The sequence below is a fragment of the Chironomus tepperi genome, unplaced genomic scaffold (genome assembly GCF_022539635.2).
Source record: "Chironomus tepperi strain 1889 unplaced genomic scaffold, CSIRO-AGI_Ctep_v1 contig_309, whole genome shotgun sequence".
Classification (NCBI taxonomy): domain Eukaryota; kingdom Metazoa; phylum Arthropoda; class Insecta; order Diptera; family Chironomidae; genus Chironomus; species Chironomus tepperi.
Window position 1 is genome coordinate 791,577 of NW_027226431.1, and position 14,666 is coordinate 806,242.

Here is a 14,666-nt window from a genome sequence, read left to right on the forward strand (position 1 = left end):
TCGACTCAAGTTGACAGGACTCTATATGAAATTTGAGTTGACTTCGAGCTCTGCTTATATCCGTGATGCATTAATACTGTGGTCTTAAATTTGCATTACTGATTGGATTACCTTAAGTGACAAATGGATCAATGGACTATCGTGTTGGCAAATAAACATATAAATGACGAAGAAGTGGCATTCCCTAACAGGCAAAGAGAACACTTTTAGGTACCTTAGAGGCATTTATCGGATTACAGAAACATGTTGTCAGTTCATTGTCAAAATTGACAGCAATATATGATATTTGTCGCAGGGTGCTTCTCGAGAGTGATGATTTAGTGCACAGGTTGTCAAACTGTATATCGTGGTGTAGTGGTGAGCCAACATTTTTTGGCAATACCATGAACCTTATACGGTAAATGGTTTTGGTCGATGCTTCCCACCAAGATTTGACGCGAAAATTAAACAGTTGACAACTCTGATTTGGTGTGTGATCTGCCAGAATACTTTTGATCCAATGCCCTTAAATAAACTGATTAGTATCCAGCTTCTGTCAGTCAGGAGTATCTCGAATTCCATAAAATATACTATTCTCACCCCATACTCCTGATTATATCCTCAAAATTATTCAAAAACTTTGCAATAAATTTTTTCCCATCAAATATCCCAAAAGGATATTTTCTCATTTCTGCTGATGCTTCCAAAAAGTATTTTAAACTTCATAATTTGAATATCTCAACATCAAGAATGTTCAAATCCCAATTTGATTTACCCCATCTTGATATAGATTAATTATCTCCACTTCATGCCCAAGTAGTAATGTACAAGCAAAAGTTTATAATGATTACATTTACATGGGAAAATATTTCAAGTTTTATTTCCAAACATTTTCATTTCTAAACATTTATGTACAGCACTAGCTACACACATATTGAGATGAAACTAGCTAGAAGAAAGAAGAAAAAAAAAGCAGATAATTGAGAGTTTTGCAATTGCAATTAAAATGAAATTGCTATGAAAATTAAATGAACATCATCATCATCAGCATATACAGCACGTAATTGTGAATGTTTTTTGCATAAACCATAATAGTAACCAAGTGTGATTGCATAGTTATTTTCATAAATGACATCGTTAGATGGTTAGTGTATTGTGGGATATGTACCTATGTGTTTGGAAAAGTGCTAGGCAAACTTTTATTATTGTTCCTCGATTCGATGGTGGAAGGAGTTTGTGTTCGATTGTAATTGTTGGAAATCGAATGCTTGTTTGATATGCAGTGGATGGATGTTTATTGAATTTTGAGGTTTATCTCCAAAGGTAGAAGAGGAAGAAAGAGAATATGGAATAGTTGTCATAGCAGAGATAAAGTCACAAGAACTGGTTAGGGGGAGGTCTTGACAGAGTTACTTTAGAATCTTATCCTTATCCCCAATATAACTCCAGATTCACCCATGGGTTATAATGTCAACAGACCGAGCCTAACAACCAGAGTTCGATCCCAGTGTGATTTGCAACACACAAATTGTGGCTAAGTACATTTCCGAGTGAATCCCCACTTTAGGGTTGCATAGAACCCTGAGTCATGTTAATGTCCTCATAATTGTGAATCAATCGTGTTAATAAGACTTAATTATAGGTCCTATAGACGTCTTAATACTTGAGTTTCACAAGAAAATCCAGAAGATGCTGTAATTCGATGTCAATCTTTTTTAAGAATCAAACCTAGGATCTCAGAAGAATTACTGATCCGTTCACTTGTCTGATATCCTGTCTCTATTTCTTACTGGTTAATTTGACTACATGAAGTATAATATTACTTGACTTTACAGCACGTAGCTATTACAACACTCATGATTATTCCCATACTTACGTACTTCCTTGGCTGGGGCGCAAGGAGGCTCATTGCCGCGTTTAGAGAACGTCTGTAGACAGCTCTATCTTTCGATAACTTCTGCCAGTTCAGGATATTGAGAACTCTAGCGATTATTCCAATAAGTTACCATACCTAGCCCAATCTATCTTGAAACATAACAATTACTACAATCCGAATCCTTCAGGATGCACATTGAACAGCACTTTTCCGAATGAATTTCCTCAACTTCAAGTTTCAAGTCTCACTCATTCTCGTTGTAAAATTTTAAAGCACTACCTACTTCTAGTCAAGAATAATAAAAATTTTCAAAAAAGTCATAAATTTTCCACTGCTTAATTCATTCCTACATGTCATCATGACTATAGTTGGAAGTATATGAAAAATGAAAAATTTAGCTAAGGAAGTAGTATTTCATAGCATTGTCACAAACTAACAATAGTGTGAAGGATCATAAAACCACATCACATTTCTCTTTTTAATATGCAGTTTGCCATTTGTATATTAAGATATATACACGTTAAACTCGTACAAGAGAATTAAAATTAAGAGAAAGAAAGAGAGAGAGAGAAAAAGAGGGTATGGAATATATGAGGAGGTGAATGAAAACAAAATGCACATATTATGCTCATATACTTATCTATGGAAAAAAAAATCCTGGAATGGAGAAACAAGTAGGAAATGTTCATATGTCTACAGCGCATTTTTGGGAAAATTGAAAAAATTTTCAAATATTTGTATGAAAATTAACGGTCAAAATATATTTGAAAGAGAAGCAGTCGCATGAAATTTGAAAATGTTTTCAAAAATTAATGTCGAAAGTAATAGTTTTGAAAAAATAACGGTCAAAAAATATTTTAAAAATAACGGTCAAAAAATATTTGAAAAATAACGGTCAAAAAATATTTGAAAAATAACGGTAAAAATGAATTTGAATAAATCAAGAAGCTATTTTGAAATTATTCCCAAATTAGGCAACTTTCATAGACAAAAACAGTACAAATTTCTTGATAATTTGTATGGTTTTGTATGAAAAGAGGTTATTTCTGCTAGCACTTGTGAAGTATAACATTTTACACAAGTTTCTATTAGTTCTTAGTGAACTGCAGCGAACTCAATTTAAATTCTGGTGGACAAACTGACAACTTTTGTCCCAACCAACATATCCCTTAGGGACAACACACTATAAAACAGCATCAGAGAGTGAGCAAATGAGGAAAAACTTCTTCTTTTTTTAAATTTTATAGAATACGAAACGTGCAAAACTCAAAAATGTGCTATAACATTCACCTCATGGAGAATCATCACATGTGTGTGATGGCAATTTGCATAATGGAAAGATAAAGCCCAGGTTATAGAGATGTAAGCAGTATGCCTCAATAACAAAAGGGCAGGTTTCATATGTAAAAAAACATAAACACAACTTTTTTTCCCTCATCTCTCTTCGTTCAGAGGACCAGAGACGAGTAGCACACACAAAAGGAACCGAATGAGAGAGAGATTGCAAGTTTAGCAGGATCTACACACAAACACCATCCACTCATAACTATTTAATTTATTACTATCAAGTTCAGTCGTTTCATTTTCATTCTCTCCTTTTTTCAGTTTAGTACCAATGATACCTACTTCTGCTTCTTGCTGGATTTACATTTAACAATTTTTTTATGTGCTCCATTTTTATCCATACCTTTTACATTCTATTCTGTTCTATTCTAGTCTCTATGTTTCATGAATAGAATATATATATATGAACAATTCAGCACACTGAGGAGCATAAATTTTGAAATTTAACCATATTTTTTCATTTAGAGATATCAAGTTTGACTCGTTGGGAGCTTTTTTGGAATGAGTTTGATGAAAATTAAGAGAGATGAGGGATTTTAGAAGTCATAATTTGGAGCATAATGATTTAATATTTTCAAGAGTCGTGCTTGGAATGAGAATTTTATGCTTTTGTCAAGAGATTCTTGCTCTTCTGTTTGGAATAAGTCAAATTTAAAAATGATTTGTTTACATTTCCACCTGGACATTTTGGAAGCTAATTTTGGGTTGATTCAATGTTAATTTGCTGTTTAAATGGTTTTAAACTACTTAACTAATGTGAGCAAAGCGATTAACATCATATTTGATCAACAAAATCATCCAATTAAAGCATAAATTGCAATTTAAAGTTTTTTGTAAACAAAACACGTGGAAAAATTCATAAAACTTATTAACGACATTTTAAAAGTGAAATTGATGAAGTTTTTTGATGATAATCTTAGCAATCTTCTAATAAAGCACTTAAGATCCATTTTTCATACTTTTCCATCATCTGACAAACTCCAACTTTGATCATAAATGTGAGAATATAAAACTCAATCTCAGATGGCAAATAAATTCGCTTAAAAATTTGCCAAGACAAAAAAGAGAATGTCAAACGATTTTTCAAATCTTTGGAATCACTACAATCACATTCAGCTTTTTCCTCAATGGTTATTGTTCTTTTGTCTCACTCACTCACCTTATTCTACTTCATATGAAGACACACAAAAAAAAACTTTTGCTTTCGGGATTATTCATTTCATTTTCTTCCTCTTTTTTGTGCTTTTTTTTATTATATCAGTTCTATTCTAAAAATAAGTAGAAGTAAGGAATACATAAAAAAGTATGAAATCATCATCTTCTATTTCTCTTCTTTTTCTTCAAGAGGGAGTGTTTCTGTGTTCACATGTCGACTATGAACATGTGAAAAAATAAGTAAAATTGTGTCAGCTTGTGGGATTAAAGTGCATTTTTTTGGATAAAGGTGCATTTTTGGATAAACATATTTTTAAGGTTATGATTCAAAGAATTCAGAAATAATTTTTGAAAGAAAGTGCTCAAAAAAAAATAACTGTCAAAAAATATTTGAAAAATATCGGTCCAGAAAAATTTGAAAAAAACTGCTACTGAATTCAGCAATAGCCAATTAAATTTGAATTTTTACCAGCATAATATCTTGTTTTTAACCTTGATTAACGGTTGAAATAATATTTGAAAAGTGGAAATCAAATTTTTTTGAAAAATAACGGCCAAGAAAAATTTGAAAAATACAGCAGCTGAATTCAGCAACTTCAAGTTAAATTTGAAATTTTAACAGCAAATTACCTTAAAATACTTTTTCAAATGCTAGTTCTAGTTTGGTTCCAGTAGACAAATGGACAAAACAGCAATTTCCATCAAATCCTTATTCAGCTAACTAAATTTTAACAAAAACAAAAAATGTATGAGCTTTGAAAGTCATTTATAACACACTCCATTTATTATCAAAACTAACATAAAGCACGAACAGTTCCAGAAGAAGCATGGCTTTGAGTCCAAATGATACTTTCAACTGCCTTTTTTCTACTCGCAATAGTTTTTTATTCTTTTGTTTTTTTTATACTGTTTTATGTTCAAAGTTTTTAACTTTGCTTGCTGTGATTTAAGAGAAGAAAAAAATAAATAAATTTTTTTCTTGTTCTATATGTGCTCACCACGAAGAAGTAAGAAAATTGTGGGGATGCAAAGGAAAATTGCAAGATTTAAGAGAAATAAAAACATTTCCTCGACATTTAAGCACAATGAGAAGTAGAATGGATTGAAACACTTAAATTAAGATCCATTTTTTTTTACTCTGTAAATCCCTTCTCATTCCCTAATAATTCTAAATCACGCTAAAAGCTTTGTGGTGTTTTTCTTCTTTTTCCTCTTAAAATTTTACAATGGGAGTGTTCGTCTCTGGTTAAAAAAGAGGTGTGAGAGGGATTTAGTAAAATATTTTGTGTGTATGTAGGCATCGACACTCTAAATTGTATTAGGTTTTACTCTGTGGTTTTGCTCTTCATGGCGTTTTTGCCTCTCCAACAGAATTGGGAGGATAAATGATGTGGAATTTTCATATTTTTGTTTTGAATAATGTCGGTGAGGGGATGTGGAATGTCGTTTGATATGTGTGGTGAAGGATTCATGCAGATTCATTTATGGATCTTGTTTTTAGTTCAATGATTTTGGATCTTGTGATTTTCTGAAGTGACTTATGACAATTATTATCGCGGAAAATATTTGAATTCGATTAGTTATTCAGACTTTTGTAATTTTTTTACTCTGTAAATCCCTTCTCATTCCCTAATAATTCTAAATCACGCTAAAAGCTTTGTGGTGTTTTTCTTCTTTTTCCTCTTAAAATTTTATTGGTTAAAAAGAGGTGTGAGAGGGATTTAGTAAAATATTTTGTGTGTATTCAGTGCTAAATTGTATTAGGTTTTAACATGGCGTTTTTTTCTAACAGAATTGGAAAATGATGTGGAATTTTTATTTTTGTTTTGAATAATGTCAAATGTGGAATGTCATTCGATATTCAGCGAAAAAAGACAGTTATTAACGGTAAATATTTGAATTCAAGACTTCATTTGAATCCAAATTCAGCGTAATTCAGCAAAGTTTGATTTATTTGCTTTCAAGATGTTCCAATTCAGCTCAATTTTTCCGTCTTTTTTCATTTTAATTTTACGATATTCCCAGCATTTTGAGCAGCTTAAGGTACTAATAATCATCAATAAGTTCATAGAAATGTCACAGAAGACTTTAATGAGTTGAATCCTTGATAATTTTAAGAGAAATCGATAATTTAGCTCAATATACTGCTGAATTAAGTGAAGTTAGCTGCATATAAACATTTTAAATTCAAAAATTTCCGTTAAATAATCGATAAAATTTCTCCTAATGATTTTTTAATGAATTTTCTCAATAAAAAGCTGAATAATGTGAAGATAGCTACATCTTTGGTGACATGAAACCTTAAAATTCAAAAATTATCGTTAAATAACTAAGGTTCTTCTAAAGCTTTTTCTCAATACAAAGCTGAATAAAGTGAAGTTAGCTGCATTTTAGCTACATAAATTGTTTGAATTTAAAATTTCCCGTTAAATAACCGACATAATTTCCTCTAAAGATGTGAAAAACATCATTCAATGTAATTTATATCGAACAACCTTGTAGCAAAATTTCCAAATAAATACTAAGAAGCAAATAAACAAACAAAGAATCCAAAATAAAGTCGAATCTCATTTTTCTGAAAATTCTGTAACTGTTTCACATTATTCTCTACAGATCGTTCATTTTACTGCATATCTCACATTACATGCGGTACACGTGGAAAAAACAAAAGCGCAATCAAATTTCTCTGCTCATATTATGCTTACTTTTCTTTATGCTACTTTTCGATGTTTATGCCACAGAGTGAATATCATGCAATAGAAAAGAAAGAAAACTTTTTTTTATAAAGACTCAAACTTTCTGTTTTTTTCGCTCCCTGTGCTTAAGCGAACGAGAATCATTTTCAATGTGAAAAGTTTTATCCCATTGAATAAAGCTCTCAGGGTGGAATATGAATGGAAAGACAATTTCTTTTACTATATTTTTCGACGTACTTTGTTTTTATTCTTAAAATCCATGAAGAACATTCAGCAAAAAGCTTAGCGGTTTGCGAGTTGAGTTAAGTGGAGCGAAAGTTTTCAAAGCATTTATGTTGAAATCTCTTTTTTTTCCTTTTCTTTTTCGTGAATAATTCACTTATGCTAATAACTATGCGATGTAATACGCTTTGTCACAAAAAAAGAGTAGGAAAAGGAAGCAAATTGTTTTAATTAACATTTTCTACTCATCATGAAAAGTGTGCTGTGGATGAGGAAAAAATGGAAAAGTGTTGAAATTTTACTTAATTATGGTTTTGCTGAATTTAATTTGGTCTCTTTTGAGGGGGATGGTCAGGAGGAAGGCAATATTTATTTTGGTGAATTATAGTCATTCCTTAATATTTACAAATATTCATATTTGTCGGGTGAGTCAAATTGACTCGATGGCGGAATGGTTTAGTACTTCTGGACCTACAGAATTATTGTAACACCAACCATGCAGTCATGAATTCGAATCTCGGCAAAAGAAATTTTAAAGTTCTTCAGGACAAGTTGTACTTTTTCTGATTTAACATAGTAGAAACCCAGCGAACAGCCACCTTTTGAAGGCTTACAGGTACTAATGTCCTTCAAAGTAGTGGTTCTGAAGCCGATTTTTAAAGTAACTTTTGGAACCTTACCGTAGTAACAGTTTAATTTTGTTTATAATTCAGAAAGTAAAACTTCAGTTTTCAATTCGAGGATATGATGTCTTTGGGTTGATCTAGAAACCGACACGTTCTAGTCCTACTATAAGCCGTAAGTCTAATGAATTCAGTGATCTGACACATTCTCTCACTTGCTGTAAGTCTCTACAGAGACAGTGAGTATAGTCACTTAAATGAATGTGCTCATTACTCAATCACATACTTACAAGTCTTAGTTTTGTGAGAATTTTGTAAGCACACTCTGAACAGTGCAGTGGAATTTCACTTTGTTCTCAAAAATCTCGAAAATCCTCAACAAACCAACTTTTTTTACCTCAAATTCATGTTGACGACACATTGATACAAAAATAAACTGAATAAAGTTATCCAACCTGATGACGCCTTTCCTTTTTGCGTGTTTCGTGATGGTCACATTCTAAAAATAAATAATCTGTCAAATATTCTTGTGTACTTATCGCATTTACAATTCTGATTCTTTACTTTGGTGTGTCCGAAATTGATTGTGGGTGGATAATAGGCCTTCATTCGGATGGTTGATGCTTATAACAAAGAGGATCAAATATTTTGGTTTATAAATAGAATTTTCTGAAGGTATTGGATGTTGTTGGGCTGATAATTTTGTGAAATGATGACAATTTTGGGTATTGATTTATGGATTATTGTAGAGCAGTGGTTGGCAACCTTGGTGGCGCTAAGAATTTTAGGAAATGACATGAGCCGTATTTGGTGTGGTAAAGGCTTAGGTTTTGGGCTATCCGTTAAATATGAAAGGTAGCCACTCACTGTCTTAGATAATGAATCTTTCTTTCTCTGGTACGGGTAAATGACCGTTCACAAGCTTCATCTGATTCCTGGGGAGTATTCAAAGAAGCAAAGGTGTAGTTTGACACCCCGATTGGCCAAATGATCGCATACATTATTTATCAGATTCCAGAACGTAATTAGTAGGGTTGATTAAGTTCCAACCTTCCCCATATCCTTTTTTGGAAATATACTTCAATTTGTTAGAATTTTTAGGTTAGGTTTTTCATGAAAAAATCCTAAGACGACCTCCCTTTCCTTCAAATTTCTGGCTACATCCCTCTTCCCTGATTCTTAAGCTCAATTAGCCAAATCTTCCAAAAATCCCAACCGCTTCCAACTCAAGATTATCAAAAACAATGTGTAAAAGTTACAATGCCACTCAGTATTGCGGTTTAGCAATGAAAATCCTTTAACTTTTTTTTTGTTATTTCCAACTCATTTTTCATTTTCTTTTCTTCCTCTACATTATGATAATGTTGTTGAATTGCAAAAAATTTGCATAAAAACTTTTAATTAAAATGTTTCCTTTTTTTATTCCTTTCTCTTTCCACAGAAATTACAACAAAAAAGCAGCAACAAAGAGAATGTTTTAAATGAAGATTTTACTGCTTTTTTTCACAAAAAATTGAGTACGAAATTGCAGCATAAAAACACAAAAATTAAAAAGAATCATAAACAAATTGAAAAATATTAAAAGTCAGACTTGCTGCATACAAATGTCCTTATTATAAAGTTACTTCTGTGCACTTTTTTTGAGACAACAATCTGAAGACTTGCTGTATATTTTGACAATTTAAATTAATCTAAGTAGATTCATACTTCCGATTGCCATAACACGAGCAACAGCACAGTCAAGTTTAAGGAAGATCCATAAAAAAAGAAGCAATTATCTCCGTTAAGAACGTAAAGAGTATGCAAAGTGGCAAAGCCAATACGAAAGGAACAGAGAGACCGAAAGATTTGCATTTTACAGACCAGACCGGAAAATTTGATTGTGACGGAAACATTAATATAACATTTAATAAATCGTATTCAGATGATGACATTTCGCCGTCTGAAATGAATTGTAAAAAGGTAATCGATAAGCCGACGCTTGTGAAGCGTTTAACAATGGGATTATTGAGGATGAATGATCAGGAGAGTCGTCCGTTAGGTATGTAACATGTTTTAATTGAGGTTATTGATTCTGTTGTTGTTTATGGCTGAGAAAAAGCAATTAAGTCAGATTAGTAACTTAATTTACAAAGATCAAGATCTAAGATTGTTAATTGATCCAAACTGTGCTATCTAGTCCATATCTGTGCTATGTTGGTTATGGAAATTTCTGGGCAAGCGCTTGAATCTTACAAAAGCAATAGTTAAAGAGTAAAAGTCAGTTAAACTGAGTTAAACGTTCATAAAAAGTCAACCGTCATTTAAATTTTGAATTTCAAAACCTTACAAGTGTAAGAAAAATTAAAACTGTTGAGTGGTTTTGAATAAATTGCAGAAATTCTCAAAATTTAATTATTTGAATTTTATTGCATTTTAGCCGTAAATAAATTGAATAAATTAGTGAAACTAAGTTTAAATTAACTAAAGAACAACATAAAGAAGATTCTATAAAGCCAAACCTTCAATTTCTTGAAATATCAAAGATCCAGCTAAATCAGCCGACATAAACAACAATTCAACACAAAAAAATCGATAAAATTAATTCATAAATCTTATTTATCTCTCCTTTTGTCCATTTCCACATGCACAGTCACAAATCGTTCATCGCCAAACTCACCATCACGACGTAATTATTTTTATCATTATATCAATGCTGGTATTTATGATGTTGACAATAAATTTGGCGATTCATGTCGACAGTCATTAACATCATCAATAGTATTGGATGCATCAGATATATGTGACACAACAGATAATCGCAATACAATAGAATTTGATTTTAAAAGGAATATAATAAGAGAAACGAGCAGTGCTAATTGTAGTCCAAAAAAATATCTTTTATCAACACTTAAACGCACGGATAGCCTTAATGCTAATCACCACATTACTGATGATATTGAAGATTTAGAACTTAAGGATGCATCGTGGTTCCATACGGGATTACCGCATGAATTATCGTTAGAAGTTTTGGCACAACAAAGTCCTGGTGATTTTATTGTGCGGAGGGCACATAATAAAAATGGTGGATTTACACTTTCGCTTCGAGTTCCTGGCACATCACCAAAAATTGTAAATTATTTGATTATTAGAACTACTAAAGGATATAAAATTAAGGTATGTAGTCATTATGGATGACTAATTTAACATGGCTAATGATTTTTTCATATCCAACAGGGTTTTCATAAGGAATTTTCATCATTACGTGCTTTAATTACACATCATTCAGTCATGCCTGAGCAATTGCCAGTTCCACTAGCACTTCCACGGCCTCAAAATATCAACCGTAAATGTAAGAACATTGATGATTATGATACATATGCAAGACTTAAGGATTTGCGATGTATCTTTTCGGATCTGGATGTAAATTCCTAACTATCAATTTGTGATGAAACTGCCCTGTGAATTGAACCTTAATGAGGATATTTGGACAAAAAAAGAAGAAATTAACAAAAAAGACAGTCTGAAATTGTTTGTAAATAAAAAAAGATAAAAATTTCGCTCCTCTTTTATTTCTTTCCCATCTTGTTATACAAATTGCATAAAAATTAGGCGCACTTTTTTATATTTTCGAAAAAGAAAGTTGTTTAAGAAACATCAAAGAACATAGTTTGTAGTTTCAGTTGATAATTGAAATCAAAATCAAAGTGAATTGGACACTGCAAAAAAAAAATGTTAAATTATGACACAAAAAAATGTTTCAAAACAAAAATGAAAGAAAAAAAGTGAAAAATCTTATAAAATAAAGTTGGAGGAATTATTTATTCAATAAAATTTGGATGTTTTGTTAATGTTTTGCATGTTTTCTAGAATTATTTTTGAATTTTCAGGGTTAAAATAAAGAAAAGAAGGAAAAATTCCAAAAACCCGTTAAATTTTCAAAATTTTAAATGATTCAGTACACAAAGTTCAAAAATGTGAAGTTGAAAAATTCAAAATATTAACGGTTATTTATATTTGTTCAAAACAATATATATATATGTGGTCATATGAAAAAGTGACCGTTAAATTTTAAAGTTCAAAAATCATTAGTATTTTACACGGAAACAATGGAAAAATGTTATGGTGTTAGTAATTTGTTCGAATTTCTGCATGACCTATATATAATTTTCAAAAATTCCGTTAAATAGTTCAAAATTTGATCAGAAATTCAAATTTAAGCGGTTAATTACAAAATTCAAAATCCCTAAGTTCAAAATTTGACCAAAATTTCAAATTTCAACGGTTAAATACAAAATTTAAAATCTTAAAGTTCAAAATTTGATCAAATATTCAAATTTTAACGGTTTAGTTAAAAAAATCAAAATCGTAAAGTTCAAAAATTCAAATTTTAACCGTTTTTTTCCAAAATTCAAAATCAAAATTAACGTAAAAATTTTCTTCAAACTTCAAAATAAACATTCAATCCATCAAATTACCATTTAAGACACAATAACAAGCATCTCCTTACACTCAGCACGCTAACTTTCAATATAAATTTGCAGAATATCAATATTTCCTTTTAGAATAAATGAAGTTTACGACATTTTGAACAGGAAAATTATTTCAGATTCCCCGAGGATATTTCTTGTTATTCTTTCGTGCTCACAGTTTTTTTTAGTGTCAATTTATGAATGAAAAATCTTTCATTTTCCGTCAATGCTTTTCAATTTTCACTTCGCATTTTCTTATTAAAATGTGAAAAATGGAGTAAACATGTTTTTCCAATTTTCATGTGATTTATTGATCATCAATTCTGTTCCTATCAATGAATAATATCAAAATGATTTATTTAAGATTTATTGGAATTCATGCGAGAGTCATATGGGGAGGTAAATATATCCAATATTCTTATTTTTGATGGGACGAAAGAGAAATGACACACAAAACTTTTTTTATGCTGTATTTATGATGATGGTACGCAAAACGAGAATGAGATATAAATGGCTTCGCATTACACTCAATTTATTTTATGAAAAGGAACCAAATGGGAGATTTTGAAGCGAGAAAAATGGAAAGTAAGGAAGAAAATGAAAAGCATCTTTTTGAAATGAATGGAGAGAAAAATGATTTATATGAAAAATTTACACAAAAAGCTATGAAAATTTGAATAGAAAAGTTTTTTTTTTGCTTCTCTTTATCTTGCGGCTACGTGGATTTAAGGAGAGTGAACGTTCTCCTTTCATTGCCTTTTATGATCGTGTGAAAATCTGCCACTCGCTATATCCAATGCATTCGACGATTTTTATTTTTATACTGTGTACAGCTCACCACATAGAAGAAGGAGATTGTAAGTTTTAAGGTAGTTAGAAGTGACTGTTTAGGGCGCATTGGAAGATTTAAGATGATTTAAGTTTTTTGAATTTTCAGTGCTTATTGCTATTCAGCTAAATTAATGACTATTAAGTTTTTGAATTTTCAATTCAACTATTAAATTCAATTAAACACTAAAACTCTCATTCAGCTATTCAATTCAGCTAAACATTTAGCAAATCAATTTAATTCAAATTCATCCCAATTTGACTCACTCAATTCAAACATTATTCAGCATTTTTTTGAACATCAAATTTTGACATTTGTGAAGCTGAGATACTTTCTGCATACTTTTCTAGTTAATAAAGTTTTTTGGAACTGAAAACGGTCAAAATTTGACTTGATTCATTTGAAAATTCAATCAAATTGCGATTTAAGTTTTTAACGATTTTTTCAAATTCAAACTAACTGCTGTTTTGAGGTTTTAAGTTCGAAAAAAGTGCTGTTGTAGGGTTTCAACTTTGAAAAATTCCCTTACGAATAAATTCACACAAAACTTTTTAATTTGTTTCCAAATTGCGTGCTTAAAATTCATTAAACACAACTCTCAACTTTCAAATTACTATAATTATCAAATTATAGCCTAGCATTCCAAAGTGTTTACCTTTGTTCAATTTCTTCATAAAAAACGGAACTTCCATCAATGCGTTTGCTTGTTTTGCATAGAACATTAAATGACTAAGTAATAAAATTTATTCAATTTTTTACTTCCCTTGCTACCAAAAATACCTAAATGGAAATTCATAAAAATGCGTGATAATTTGCCATTAGCACCGATATAGAGTGGAGCTCATAGGAACGGAATACCTGAATTACTAATGACTTTTCCCTTCAATACTTTCTTGTGGCTGTAATGGACATTAATCGTGATTTCTTTTTTATTGGTGTTTTTCACTTCCTGAGATATGTTTTGCTGCTTTTTCATTACAATATTTATGCATGGAATGGAACTAAAAATTCTTCTTATACTTCCATTTTCAGTCTAATTAAAAAAATATCGATCAACTGTCGAAGGTCTATCGTCCATCGCATGACTACATTCTTAACTTAAATTGCTTTCATGTAAATTTTTTATTCATTTTTTCCCTACTTTTATTAAAGTTGGCAATAAAAATGCGCGGAATAAATATAAAGAGTGTGAATTACATGATTCATTGAGAAATGTTTGAACAAATGTAAGAATGAAACGATAAATTGATGATGAATAAGCAGAACAACATGACAAGATAATGAATTATTCATCATTGGATGGGATGTTATCAGTGATACATTGTAGGCGTTTGTAATGCGTCTTCAAGAAATTTTGAGGTTATAAATGGTTTTGATGTTTTAAATTTAGAAAAGATAATGAAATTAATTTTTACTTTATGATAACGCGTGGCAATGAAATTGGATTTCCTGTTTATAATACGCGCTTATAAAATCACAACCTTGTTCACA

The 14,666-nt window shown here is 30.9% G+C and overlaps 1 protein-coding gene across 1 annotated transcript in view; it reads left to right on the plus strand.

The window, feature by feature from the left end:
- LOC139092704 (EGFR adapter protein-like) overlaps positions 1-11,682 on the plus strand; it is a 37,411-nt gene extending 25,729 nt beyond the window's left edge. The window contains exons 2-4 of the mRNA XM_070643221.1: positions 9,337-9,936; positions 10,528-11,051; positions 11,112-11,682. Coding sequence (XP_070499322.1) covers positions 9,696-9,936; positions 10,528-11,051; positions 11,112-11,309 — 963 coding nt within the window. The 5' untranslated portion in view covers positions 9,337-9,695 and the 3' untranslated portion in view covers positions 11,310-11,682. The remainder of the gene's footprint in view (positions 1-9,336; positions 9,937-10,527; positions 11,052-11,111) is intronic.
- The last annotated feature ends 2,984 nt before the right edge of the window (positions 11,683-14,666 follow it).